This window comes from Centroberyx affinis, unplaced genomic scaffold (assembly GCF_046629955.1).
Source record: "Centroberyx affinis isolate AG114_WGS23_722 - 3 ecotype Tasmania unplaced genomic scaffold, CSIRO-AGI_Caff_v1 ptg001077l_1, whole genome shotgun sequence".
Classification (NCBI taxonomy): Eukaryota; Metazoa; Chordata; class Actinopteri; order Beryciformes; family Berycidae; genus Centroberyx; species Centroberyx affinis.
The window spans coordinates 19,639-34,450 of NW_027279624.1; the positions used below are offsets into that span (position 1 = coordinate 19,639).

General features: G+C 41.7%; 1 protein-coding gene across 1 annotated transcript in view; it reads right to left on the reverse strand.

Moving 5' to 3' along the window:
- Positions 1-481: 481 nt before the first annotated feature.
- Positions 482-14,812, reverse strand: part of larp4b (La ribonucleoprotein 4B) — a 30,123-nt gene continuing 15,792 nt past the window's right edge. Inside the window, exons 7-16 of the mRNA XM_071523219.1 lie at positions 12,878-12,988; positions 12,491-12,544; positions 10,428-10,634; positions 8,475-8,581; positions 7,450-7,716; positions 5,828-5,852; positions 5,317-5,484; positions 2,983-3,176; positions 2,273-2,384; positions 482-838 (exon numbers count right to left, since the gene is read on the reverse strand). Of these exons, the coding sequence (XP_071379320.1) occupies positions 482-838; positions 2,273-2,384; positions 2,983-3,176; positions 5,317-5,484; positions 5,828-5,852; positions 7,450-7,716; positions 8,475-8,581; positions 10,428-10,634; positions 12,491-12,544; positions 12,878-12,988 (1,602 nt within the window). The remainder of the gene's footprint in view (positions 839-2,272; positions 2,385-2,982; positions 3,177-5,316; positions 5,485-5,827; positions 5,853-7,449; positions 7,717-8,474; positions 8,582-10,427; positions 10,635-12,490; positions 12,545-12,877; positions 12,989-14,812) is intronic.

Genomic DNA, 14,812 nt, shown 5'->3' on the forward strand with positions numbered 1-14,812 from the left:
CCACACAACATGCAAACACTCCCCTCACTGTTAGAACCAAACAAGATGGAGTCTGTTGTATGCACTATTTCCCATCATCCCACTGGGGTGGCTTCCACCAATGCCCTGCTCCTCACAACACTAATTTAAATCCCGGAAGGCAGTTTGGACACAATGAATAAATTCCACTGTTGTCTGCGCCAAGTTACAGACTGACATCTACGTAATGCAAAAGAGAAAAGGAGAAATAAAACTGAAATTAAAATAAAAACAAAAAAAAAAGCAAATAAATAGAATAAAAAGAATGAAACGGTGCTCTACATGCACAGTAAAGTGCTTTTTGTCTGCAAGCCCTGATCCAGAAAAGAAGGCGTCCTCTATGCTTGTTTGTGACTGGTGATTCTGGGATATAAGTATTGAGTAGCCCTGACTTTTTTACGCATTTGTGGAGGGATGGGGAAGAGGGGGGGGGACTCGAGGAGGGGGGGTGGGGGGGGTCACCCTACTGCGGGGACTTGGGGGGCGTGTGGTGGGGATCTTTGCTGGGGGTTTTCCCTGGGTGCGGGGGCGGGGAGGGCCACCGCGTGGCCGGCCTCCGGCCGTCCCGCTGGGCTCGGCCCGGGGTGACGGCCGCCGGGCCGGGCTTGGAGGAGGAGGAGGAGGAGGGGGGGTATGTCTCTCTGGGCTTGGCGTCGCCCGCCGGGGCCGGGGCGGGGGCCGAGGCGTCGGGGCACTTCCTCTCCTCGCCTGCGGGGGCAGCGCAGGCCGGCTTGGCTTCCTTGGGGGCCTGCGGCTGCTGTAGTGTCGGGGCGTCCTTAATCCGCTGGCAGATCTCGGCGTAGGAGGGCTTCCTCAGCTCCTGGGAGGAAACAACCAGAGACAGACAGTCAGGTTAGACTGGGGGAGGGGGGGGAGGGGGAGGAGGAGGGGGGGGGGGTTTCTTATGCAACGTAACAACGGACATATCGAGGGCTTGGAGCCAGAAGAGCATAACTGGCATTTTGGGTGAAAATTAGATCTATAAGAAATCTATGTAGTAAAATATCTCTTTACTTGTGTAATGAAGTGAAGATATTATCATTATCAAAAGATATTTACAACAGTTGATCAAAGTTAAGTCCACTTTTTTTGTTTCTACTCCTCTGTAAATTTTGCCAGAGCCTATTTATGCCTCTCTGGCTCCAAGCCTGTAAAGTGAGTAAAATGACAAGGTGTATAGTTTATTTTTTAATAACACTCGTTTACACACCTTAACACTGTCTGTACATATGTATGGCCTTTTATACATTTGTTCATGCAAATTTGGTGCACATTTTATGGTTTTTTTTTTTTTATGTTCCTATATTGTACTGCATGTTTTCATAGTTTTGGTGTGTTTTCCAATCGTAAATGTTGCATTCATTCATTGTCTCGTTAAGTTACTCTGCTGTTTTTTTGCACGCCTTCATAATGCTGTGATTATACTTTTCCCCATACTTTCCATTCACACATTCTACTAAACATGTTCTTCTGTGTTGAAACTATCAGTTGCATATCGCTGCTTCTATGTGAAAAACCTTGCAACTCCAATTTTGATTTATTTTCATGTTTGAACTTCAACTGAAGGATGACATGGTCCCCAAAACCCACAGAATAAACTGAAAAATGCATCATCATCAAGCTAAAAACATGTCTGCTTTTCCTTAGTTCCAGAAAATTTTACATTATAGAGATAGTGTCAGGTTTTTACCCGACAGAGACGATGTGGTGATCTAACCTCCAGTTGCTATATTCTTGTTAAGATTCTATTATTCTTTGCTGTATCCTTTCACTATTTGCTGCAACAGTATCTATATTTTGTCATTGTGTTTTATCACTATGATAATAAACTAAGCGAGGGGTAATTGAAGCTTTGGTTGTTTTTCCAGCCAAAGTATACATTTCTTTAAGATTTACCAGTTTTTTCTCCCCCTGTTTTATGAGTTGAGCTATTGGATAGAGAAAAATGCAATCCTAAATGACAGAATAACTTTCCCCTGCAGCAGTTGCAAGTAAATGTTATGGACAGTCATTTTCCTGCACCTTTATTCAATATCTACAACTTGTTTATTTCATGGTTCTAGATGGTGTACATAGGTGCGAGAAATTGACTCGTCCATAATCAAAATCAATTCTAGGCGGTGCAGAATTAAGGCACGATTAATTTCCCCCCCCTTTCTGTTCATGTTGGGATCGATCCCTCGGGGCCTGGGACGTCTGAGAGGGAGTAAGCATTAAAACGGCCCGTGTAGGAGAAGAAGAAATCAATACTGACTGTGGCAGCACCGTTGACTTGCACCGATTTGCTTGCAGTGGACAGAGTGCCGGGAACCCGCTCCACCGATACCTGCACCTCCTTCTGCTTCACCTCCGACACCTTCACCTCCCTGGAACACACACACACACACACACACACACACACACACACAGAGGAGGCAACGGCATTAGAACGGGTGGTGGAGGGTGGGTTTAGGTCATGAAAGGCTTTATCACAAAATAAATAAATTGTGAAGGACTTTTCTGAACAATGTTAATAAGTGCTAATATTAACAGAATATTGACTATTCATCAGGCATGTGATTTTTTTTTTTTTTTTTTGGATGTTAGTTTTTTGATAGAACTAATTTCTAATGGGAGATTGCCATTTATCTTATAATTTCTGTTAGATGGGAAAACCAACCTCCTAAGTCTGATTAGTGCGATCATCTTAATTTAAACCACAAAACACAAACAATCTACAGTGTTTACCACCAGCCACTAGACAAATATGGGTTTATCTTTGGCTGTCTGGCACCTTTTTCTACCAGCCATAAGTTTTTTTTAGTGTTTTAGCTGGTCAAATGGTGAAAGTGGTTTGTAAAATCTTGAATCCACCAGCCACTGTGGCATGGTGGATGAAAAAGTTAACCATCCAATCCTGCAACACATTTCAAACCGAACACCTAAAGCTAAAAAAATGGTGAGTCTCGTGCATGTGGTTCTTACACTGTGGGGAGGGAGGGGGCGGGGCCATGGGGCGGGCCGGCGGCCGGGGGCGGGGCCGAGGCCGAGGCCGGGGTCGGGGCCGAGGCCGGTGTGGGCTGGAAGCTCGTGGGCAGCGGGGAGGAGGACGTCCGGAGAGGCTCTTTGGGGCCTCCGGGAGACAGAGCGCCTCCAGAACTGGCATCAACACTTACATTCTGCAGTGACAACACAGACGGGAAAAGACAAGTTTGGATGAGTGACAGCTGAAACACATTTTTCAATTAGCAATCAGAAGTGATTTCTTTGCTTGGAGTGACACCAGTGGAAACTCATGCCACAAATGCACAAAAGAAAGCAACAGCATTTAGTAGCCTCATAGCACGCAGATTAATTCTCATGAATTGGAAATCCAACAAACACCCCCCCTTCAAGAGATGGATACATTTATTTAGGTATTATCATTAAATTTATTCCTTTACTTTTTCTTCTCTCCCCTAAATGTTTGCTAATCTGCCTAATTTCATTGTTCCTTCCTTTTGAGTGTGCTCTTGGTCCCAGGGGGAGGTAGTGAGGGATTAGGGGTGGGTACTATGCAGGGTTATGTTTGTGCGAGTTCAGTATGTTTGTTCATGTGTGTATATGTTTATATAAATGCAAAACTCTTTAAATAAAGTTTTGAAAAAAAAAAGAAAGAAGTGCTTTCTTTGCCCTGCATCTTTCCTTTAAACATAAGTGTCGTAGGGATAGGAATATTTGTCACATCTATTGTCTCGGTGCTGTGGCTTTGAACCTTGGATCCATTACTATTGGTTGCTGGTAATGTCGGCGACCCGAGAACTGAAGCTGTAAGTCGATGTCAAGTGAAAACCTTGTATCTCCAACATGTCAACTTTTCAGGAGCTAAGAAAAACAGCTCGGTCTTTAGCCTGATGTTTTTAAAGAGTTTCATAAGCCCAAAAGGTTGGAGAATTTCCTCAACCCAAAGAAGAGCATGTAGTCCTGCAGTTGAAACCATGAAAATCACCAAAATTGGAGTTTCAAGGTTTTCACATGTGAAAAAATGTAGAGAAAATACGTACTATTCCAATGTATTGATTTATTATTTGATTATTTGATGTATTGATTGTCATGAGCTCATCATGTGCTTTCATGTGCTCTCCATGTGAGGGTTTATGACTGTCATGCCTAGACAAGATCCTATTGTTCCTGACACCCACTTATACAACATCCGTACAAACACCATCATGAGATACTGGGAGGGGGGAGGCTTGCAGGTGGCTGTCCTTGAAGATATAAGCCTGGTTAGTCTGACCCTTGTCAGAGAACTGCACCATTCCCTTTGCCATGATGTACTTCTCTCCATGCAGCGAACTTGTCTTTATTACAAAATTATTCATCACATGGCAACAGCGTTATGCCAAAGTTGCACTGACTCCAAGTTGATATGGAAAAGATCGTCGGCTAAATACCTACGATATACGAGATACCAAATATAAATTGGAAATCAAACTAGTGCCTGTGTTTAATCTACCAAAAGAAATGTGTTTGCAGTAATAAAACATTCAGTAATGTAGCCGTGAATACGAATATGGTTACCAGAAACAGAGGATTCCCGCTGTGTGTGTGCCCTGATGTGACGTCTTTCCATAACCAAGATGGAGCGCTTCCATAAACTTAAAATATTCCTCCTTATTGGTTTGTTAATGTTGCTTTTCTAAAGGGGCCAACAGCCTGGTTTCCACTACAGTTGGACTGAATCGTTAAGAGGATTCGTTCGACTTGGGGATGAAAGAATCTGTGTATTTTTTTTCCAAATGGAACCGGTTCCAAAACAGAACCAGGTAACGGAAGCCAACCCTACCTGCTAATGCAATGAATGTGTGAAACAAGATGGAAAACACATTCTACTACAATCCTATAAAGAGACTCATTTATAAAATTTCCTGGTATTCCCCGACTTCTCCTGAGAATTAATCAAATTCCCGGACTTCCCCCACACCTCTCTGAATTCCATGATATTCCAGGGATTCATATCCTGGAAAACTACTCATATTTGCTGAGAAAATACTGAATAGTTTTTAGCCTTTGCCTCCTCTGATAATGAATCAAGTCAACAACTAGAGGGGAAGGGAAAATCATTCTTTGGTTCAAGTCCGCACACTTGTGGCGGGGGTTTTGAGTAGCAATTGCTTCGTTTAAAGGGGCCACGAGCCAAAAAGATAGAGAACCACTGTGCTAGGATGAGATAATAAAGCACCTATCTATCTACAATATAACACATCCTCAACAGGAAGATGCCCAGTGTGTGTGTGTGTGTGTGTGTGTGTGTGTGTGTGTGTTGACGTGACTCCCTACCCGTTCCTTAGCGGTGCCCACCACCACGCTGCTGGCCAGCCGGTTGTCGAACACGTCTTCGGTCTTGAGCTGGCCGGCCGCCCCGGGCAGCGGGGGGAAGCTGGACAGGCCCAGCTCGAAGCTCGGAGACGGGGGTTTGGGAGGCGGAGGCGACTGAGGCGTCACTCTCTGGCATGACGGCATCAAACACACAGTCAGCACAACGCTCAGAAAGGGAAAAAGGAAACACTCCAGCACAGCAAACATATAAACCCAGACCACAGCAATACTGGGAGTCAATCAGATGTCCGGCAACAGCTCTGCTAATGCTGATATTTTTTTACTCCCTTAAGGATAAGACTAGTCAGGCTTTCTGTGTTTGCTTGTTCGATAGAAAGAGTGATTAATACGATGGAGAGAGATAAATTAACAAGATAGGATAGCTAGATTCATGAGATAATTAAAATATAAATGGATCAGAATGACAAGATGGATAAGACTAGATGGATAGATTAAAAAAAAAAGTACTTACTGTAAACTTTTCGTCCCTCTTTTTCCTAGAAGCAGAAACATTTTTCCTTTAAGAAAGAGAACACCTTCAATTTACAAAACATGCATTCTGCCTGGAGCATGCCATCGCCTTACACCACAACGTGCAGCATCCACATGGGAAAAACATATCAGTTCTACACCAGATTAACCAGACATGAGAATGTGATATATTGTCAAATCACTTGGTCAGTGGTCAGTAATCAACAATTTAATATGCAGCTGTACTGCAGTAGAAAGTGATTAATGGTGAATGTGTATTTGTAGAGCGGTGTATGCATTCTTATCCTTCATGAATAAAATCAGTCTATTGCATGTCTTGCACTGCATTTAAGTTCCTGTTGTTGTACCATATGTCAGGAGATTTTGTTTTATTTCTTTGTTAGTTGTCAACGTGTCTCTGCATCGGTGCTGAAAACACAAAATCTGGTGCGTTGACTGTAGAGCTGCAACGATTAATCGATTAGTTGTCAACTATTAAATTAATCGCCACCTATTTTGATAATCGATTAATCGGTTTGAGTAATTTTTTAAGAAAAAGAAGTCAAAATTCTCTGATTCCAGCTTCTTCAATGTGAATATTTTCTGGTTTCTTTACTCCTCTATGACAGTAAACTGAATATCTTTGGGTTGTGGACAAAACAAGACATTTGAGGACGTCATCTTGGGCTTTGGGAAACACTGATCCACATTTTTCACCATTTTCTGACATTTTATAGACCAAACAACTAATCGATTAATCGAGAAAATAATCGACAGATTAATCGACAATGAAAATAATCGTTAGTTGCAGCCCTAGTTGACTGTAGCCTACCTGGTGAATAAACATGTTTCTCCGCTGTATAAGCGTACTCATACTGGTGCAGTATGGTATGTTCTTCCATTAGTACTTTGTGCAGTTTGATTTGGTCACCATGGTGATAAAACAACGTACACAAACGCTCTGAACCAATGGGTACTGACAGTGAACTTTATCCATAGTAAGAGGACCTTAATTTCTTAATTTGAAGATTTTGATGTTCAACGTGATTTACACAGTTAGTTATCTTGCCCCTGGTAAATATATTTAGATTATTCTTCACAGCCACAAATATCAGCATATATAAGATGGCAGCGGTCCAAAACTGCAAAAAAGGTATTGTTGTATGAATATCCAGAAGGTACAACAACATTTTTTCATACATTTCAAAACCTTTTTCTATAATTTCAACCCAATTCCTAACCCTAACTTGTGTTATAGGTACAACAAGGTACCAATATTGTACCATAGCAGGCCCAGTATAAGGACAGCATGATACTAGTATTGTACCACAGTAGGCCCTGTAGGGATGCATCATGGCACTTGTGTTTGTGTACTTCAGTTTTGTTTATTTTGGTCGTGTGCTTTAACTTTTTCTAACGTGTCATATGCATGTGTTTGTTGGTGTGTTTGTATGTATCTATGTATGTCTGTATGTAGGTATGTCTGTATACTTGCATTTGTATGTGTGTATTTTATATGTGAAGCACTTTGTAACTGTGTGTTTTAAAAAGTGCTATATAAATAAAATTATTAAAAATAAAAGATTGTGGAATGGAGAAACGGTAAAAGCGACGGTGCCGTACCTTCCTCGGCCCATGCCCAGGGAGTAGTCTGTGGTGACGGGCTCGGCGACGCGGCCCGTGCCCACGCCGTCCCTCCGGGGGAAGGCCACGGTGGAGGGTAACCTGGCTCGGGGCTGGCTGGTGGGGAGCCGCGTCGGCGGGCTGCTGCGAACCCCGTTGAGGAGCCGCTCGCTGGGGAAGCTGGGAAACAGGCCCGGGCTGTCCAGGAGCCCGGAGCTACGGTCCGCTGTGGGGATGGCCGGCCTCAGGTGAGGTTTACTGTGATTCCTGGAGGAGTCAGACACGCTTTTATTCAACGAGTGTGTCTTTAAGTTTCATCGAGTTGTGTTTAATATTTTAACACCTTTTTGATGCCTGTTAGAATGAAATAAAAGACTCATTTAGCAAGTCAATTTGAATTTTGATAATCGATTCATCCTTTTAGTCATTAGAGTTAAAGTAAAAATACCAAACATTTGCTGGTTACAGCTTCACAAATGCTAAGATTTGCTGATTTCCCTGTTTCATATCATTATGAAAAGAATACTTTGGGGGGGTTTTGTTTGGCTGCTGGTCAGACTAAGGAAGCAATTTTAAGAATCATTTTGGGGTCTGGTAACTTCTGATGGGCATTTGTCATTTTTGACATTTTATAGACTAAATGATTAATTGAAAAAATTGATAGATTAATCGATAATAATCGAAAATAATCGTTAGTTGCAAAATGAAAACGAATGAAGGTCTATCAAAAAATAGTGGGTCTGCGTGTTTAGACCCATTCCTCACTGAAAAAAAAAAAACGAAACCTGAACATTTTTTAACACAAAAAAATTATAAATAAAAAATACTAAATTTGACTGCATCCAAGACCTGATTTAAGACCATGATTAAAGACATTCTAAGACTTTTCCAAGACCTGCACTGTCTTGTTTAAGGACTGGCAGGTCACATGGCTGTTTATAGACACACTGGCTATTGTGGGGCTTGAACCCGTGACCTTAAAGTTACAGGACCGCCTCTCTCGCCACTAAGCCTCGGATACAAACCTATTCCTGGGCGAGTAGTGTCTGACAGTGAGAGGGGACGTCGTCGGTTTAAAACTGTGTGACGTGGTAAATCCGTTGATGAACTGGGTGTTGTGAAATGGAGTAACCTGGTAAACAGAAAGAAGAGATGCATCAGTTACAGGAAGTCTACAAGACAAATTTAGGCGGTAAAATAAGGAACAGACTATTGACACCAAGTGCAGGTAGAAAGAGACTTGAAAGTTTTGGCCATCATTACTTCCTTAAATTGTCACACAACTCAGTGAGTTGTTTCAAAGTGAGGTTTGGTCCACAATTTTACAAACCTACCTTACCTACAAAATAATCTTTAGCACTAAATTAAAATTATGGTACTTTTAAAAAGGATAATAGATTCAGATTCAAGATTCAAAAAACTTTAATGTCACCGAGGGGCAATTTGCTTTGCAGACATTAGCCCAACACAATACATATGATACATCATACACAACACAGCACAAGATCCATATCTCCTACACTGTCACCATGACTCATGGAAAAAAAGAAAGACGCGATGACATCCGGGGTTATAGTTTGTTTAAAAAACCAGTAGCAGATGAAACAAAGGACAATCTGTATCTATTAGTGCTGCCTTTGGGGAGACTAAACCTCCGCCCTGATGGAAGCATCTGGAACTCAACATGTAAAGGATGGTGAGGGTCCAAAACAATAGTCTGTGCCTTTAAGATGGCCTTTACTTCACACAGGGTAGCACCAGTAATTTTATGGCACAGCTTGACAATTTTGTTCCTATTTTTAAGACCAAGACTGCCAAACCAGCAAATCATAGAAGAAGAAAGGACAGACTCAATAAAAGAAGAATAAAACATTTTCATCAGCGTCATGTCCACATTAAAACTTTGCAACTTCCTTAAAAAAAAAACAACCGTTGATTTGCCTTTTTTACATATGGCATCTGTATTTGCATCAAATTTAAGCTTCTCGTCTAGGACAGTGCCCAAATACTTATATTGCTGCACTGTTGCCACTGGCTCAACCTAAATCACACACGGTGCAGGGGCAGGGGGAAGGGGCCTCCTCAGAAAATCAATAAACATTTCTTTGGTCTTAGCCACATTTATTTGGAGGAAAGACTGGTCACAAACTAGTTAACAGTTAACAAATTCATCAAGGACTGGGCCATGATCTTGCTCCACACCCTGCAGAAGACTCACGAGTCATCGGCATACTTAAGGACAAATCTTGATACATGATTGCTCTGGCACTCATTTGTATATAAAACGATAATAATAACTAATAATAGACAAATGAAATTCTTGGTTGACAAAATGATGGCACTTTTATGACTGGAGACTCTACATTATAGAGTTATTGAACAATGAACTTGAGGTAATGATTGATATCTAGTGTTTTGGAAATTAATCCCTCAATTTATTAAGCCTTGTCCTTTCAAGTCTCTGGTCCTAACGCTGACCCAAAGCTAAAATCCTTGTGACAAAACGTATCGTGGGGCAGAAAAATGGATCGTGACATTAGCTACATTTTATCCTGCTGTAGTAATCACAAATGAAAACGGCTTGACCATCACAGTTTCACAAGCTCTCCATATTATTTGCACGTTATAATGACATTCTAGCAAGCCAGTGCCATCGCTAGAAAGATTTGTGGCTCAGAAATAAACGTAATTCTGCACAGTCATACTTTCTTGTCATTGAACTTCTATTTATTACATCATATCCTGGTCATATCGTCATATCGTGAACCTCATATTGTGAATCGAATCGTATCATGAGATAAGTAGATCGTCCCATCCCCACTGCTAACCCTAGCAATATTTACGCATTGACCTCTTCAGGACCATAGCCTATATGTTGACTTCTATATCCTTGATCATTTTTGAGAAGAGAATTGTTAGTAGCAGTAATAAGTACAATCCTAGAGTGTAAGAAGTGAAGCGCTGCAGCTGCTCCTTACCAGTGTGGGGTCGATGAAGCTGTGTGTGGCTGACCAGGCCTGCGGCGTGATGAGGCTGTACAGGGGGAACTGCTGCTGCGGGCTGTACACCGGCGGGATGTAGTAGGACGTGTAGCGCTGCTGGGCGTACGGGTTCACCTCCACCGGCCGGTAACCGTTCTTTGGCATGAAAGTGTTGATAGCGATTGCCTTCGCCTTTATCCGCGCCTGGTGGGGAGAACCAGATTACAAGGTGGGAAATTAACACCAGCCGCCACCGACATGGATACTTTCTTCTAGGGCTGAACGACGTTGAAAAAATATCTAATTGCTATTATTTTCACTGATATTGCAATTGCGATATGATTTGTGATATTAGAGGGAATGATCATTTTTACATCATTATTCTCATTTTCATTGAAAAACATATAAAAATGATTATGGTGTGATTTTTGCAGGGATCTGTACCAAACAAAGATGTTTTCTTAAGTCTGTAGAATATGATGTGTAGGCCAGGACATCTCTGCAGCACGACAATATTTAATTTAAAATGGTATTTTGACACATTTCACCTTTAACAAATATTGCACCTCCTGCGATTTGAAAATTGCAGTAGGCCATATTGCGATTTCGATAAAATTTTGATTAATTGTTCAGCCCTACTTTCTTCGAGTTTGTCTTGTACTTGTTCTACGTCTTGTTCTACCTTTTATCACCTTGTTTTTAATCTGCATTCGTGCCCTTTGTTTATTGTTACACACTGTGTGACAAACCTGTTGCTTCAAAGAGATTTGGAAAAGCGTTTTGCTTGATTTGAACCAAACGCTAATAGGTTTTGGCAGTAGCTGGCGGACGTTTATCTTCTCTACCAGCCACTTGGGCAAGTAGCCAGCCGTGATTTGGAGGTCCCATTATGTTTTGAACGTGTACATGGCTGGTCAATCAGTGAAAGCAGACCGTTGAGTCTTCAAATCTATCAGCCAATGTGGCTTGCAAACAAATGTCATCTTCATGCACTGCAACAGAATCTATTCACCACAAATTTATACACTAAATATAAAATTAAAGACATTTGCCTTGGTGACATTTGGTGCTGTCCCTATGGCAGGGACAGCACCAAATGTCACCACATACAGTGCAAGACATACCAGACTGTAGATGATTACATGTGACTTTACATATATGTAAAGTTACTATAGCTTCATATAGCTGTGCGCAGTCGGGCATCAAGGCAGCTCTGCCAAGCAATGCATTTGTTAAGTGGTGTAAAAGGGGATTTTCATAAATTAATGGAACTACTTAAAAGTGTGATGTCACGCAACCTCTAACTGAACCTCTTAAGTGCAGATTTGTGCGACTCCTCCACCTCGGACCTCCATATGGGTTTCTGTGTGACACTGCGCTGAATTATGTATAAGGAAGTATATCTTTGTCCTGTTCTTCGCTAATAAAAATTCAATGCTCAAGACTTTGTCGCTAATGGGAAATTTGGCTTGAAGCAAAAAACATAATCACAATAAACAAAAAAATAGATATCCCTCCGAAGCAAACATGGCACAGTAGATGAAACAGAAGTAGACGGAACAATCAGGAAAATGGGGCCATGAGGTGGAGACGCCATCCACTGGAGTGAAGCAGGTTTTTGGCACAAACGAGAACTTCAATCTGTCTGATTTAGCCGGTGGTTTCCTGAACTTATGACCTGATGGGAGTTGTTAAAGCTCGACTATGGCAGTACATGATGCTGTGAGCTTTGCATATGACTCATTGTATGTACACTGCCCTCGAAAGCCAAAGAACACTAACTGCACAAGTAGTGATGCTGGGGAAAGTTTATCTCCTGTCCAGCCAAAAGTATTGTTGATACAGAAGTGGATGGTATATAGTTAAGTAGTAATTACCCCCATAATTTTTGTTGTCAACGTTTAAGTTTGACTTTTACAACATGCATAAAGTAGTTACTGAAGTTCAGCTTTGTAGAGCAATACAGACCTGAGTGAGGGAAGTCTTATGATTGACAATGATTTTGTTTGTCACTTTGTATGACACTGTTAGGTCAGTATTTGTTTTTCCATACAACCTACCTTAATTGGCTTCCCTTGGAAGGTCTTCACCTCCTCACGGAGATACTGATATGCCTTTAACAGGGGAAAGTTACAGCAGAACGTCAGATACAGTTTGAATTTAAAACCCATAAGAAACAGGGATATATTTGACATTTTTAGTCATTTAGCTCTCAAAGAGATTTCAAAGAGTAGCAGATTAAGCTTCATTTATTAGATTACCAACATTACAAGCACTCAGTTGTAAGGTAAAAGAAATAAATATGTCTCAAATTGTCAAAAAACATAAATAAGCCAAGAGCATGATCAGGTACACATAGAAGAGAAGATAGGTAAAGATAATGTGATTTATGGGTGAGAACAAGGAAAGGGAAGTATAAAATATGAACTTTCTAGACTTGTCCATACCTGCTGTGCATCTGCTTCTGATTCAAACGTGATGAACCAGTTGTCGTTGTAGGCAAACTCACAGTTGATGAACTTGGGTAAGTTGTCCCCTTTGAAGAGAGCCTCAACCTCCTTCAATACAAACAAAAACAAAAACAGGGGATAAAGTGACTGGATAAAGGAGTTTTACTGGATATACATCAAGTATTGGATCACACAGAAAAAAAAACATGTGACCCATTATTTTTTCTTATTAAAACAGACACTGACAATTAGTTTTGACTTGTTCATTCATCATTCTGTATAAAAGGCAGAAGATCAAATGACTTTGCTTTGATTTCTGACGTGTTAAACAAGGCTATAATATTGTAGTACTGGGGAATTCTCTGATACAGATGCCTTAGGGCGTTTTCACACCTATAGTTCGTTTGCTCTGGTCCGAATCAGTTGATGAGTTTGTAAACTTGGAGCGTTTTCCCCCTTGGTTCGGTTTCTTTTCACACGGAGAGAAATCCAAGCGAACCAATATGCATCAGTACAAACCACGTGAGAACGTTCACTCCGCTTATTGGTCCGATGTGTCTGGGGCGGGAGCAAGAAAGTAAATACAGGAAGAAGGTCCTGTGTTCTGGACTAGTGCACATTGCTATGCAACATGGAGCTATGAACGGCAGAGTTGGCATTTGCTCATAACTGTTGTAATTATCTGGGCAATATACCAGGCAAAACTGTACCAGCAGAATGCCAAATGCACTTCGAGGAAACGTCTTGAAAATGCTATACTGGCTATACCTGCTATACCTGCTATACCTGCTATACCTGCTGTACCTGCTGTACCTGCTGTACCTGCTATAGCTGCTATAGCTGCTATACCTGCTATACCTGGCTATACCTGTTGTACCTGCTGTACCTGCTATACCTGCTATACCTGCTGTACCTGCTGTACCTGCTATACCTGCTATACCTGGCTACAGGAGCCGTTTAGCTCAAACTTGCAGAGTAAATTGAGTACACCTGGTAGTTGGGTCGGATCACGTTCCCACCACATACGAACCACTCCAGAGTTCGTTTGGGACCGGACCGAGACCGCCTCCTCTAAAGGGTCTCGGTGCGGTTGTTTTGGTCCGCACCCGAGTGCGATTACTGTGTTCACACCTGCCCAAACGAATCGCACCAAGGGGGAAAACGAACCAGAGTCCGATTTAACCGGACTAAAAGCGCGGGTGTGAAAACGCCCTTATTCTAGCCTGTTACATGCCCACTATATATTCATACTGGTGCATCCCTAAATTCAAGAGACAATTTAGATTAATGTCACATGAAAACCGTACCCTTGTTAAACAGGTTTCTTTCTAAATTCTTTCTTTAAAACCTGCAAACTTGTTTTCCCACAAACAATAAACAGACTAAACCCTCTAAGGAGTCACAACCAGTCTGGGAAATTAACAGGAGCCAAACTGTGGTCAAACTGGGCTGTGGCTGATAGGTCGGGCTGCTCCACAAGCCACTGAATCCAGACACTTTGTAACTTTGTTTTGGAAAGAGCTACATAAATAAAGTTTATTATTATCATGTGGAAGTACCATTCTAAATAATTGATTTGGCTCTTTAAGCAGTTAAAGTGACTGATGAGTTGAAGGATGTGCCAGCTACTGTTGATGGTGGGAATAAAAAGGTCAACCATTTCAAATGGTTTTTGAATTGAGCTCTCACACTCTTGAAAACACAACTGCCACTCTTTCATTTTGGTGAGCAGAACGACACGAGGGCGAGGGAACACAGTGTCAATTCAATTTGGTTTGAAAAGTAGCATGACTTCAGGTTGTCAAGCTCTAGGGCACAGAAACATTCAGTGTAGCATGGCATGGCAGACGGCTGGCAGAGGATTAGCAGCCAAACAATGTGCTTCGGAAATCATCCAAGGTCTGCAGCTGCAGCTTCTCTCCAGACCCAAAT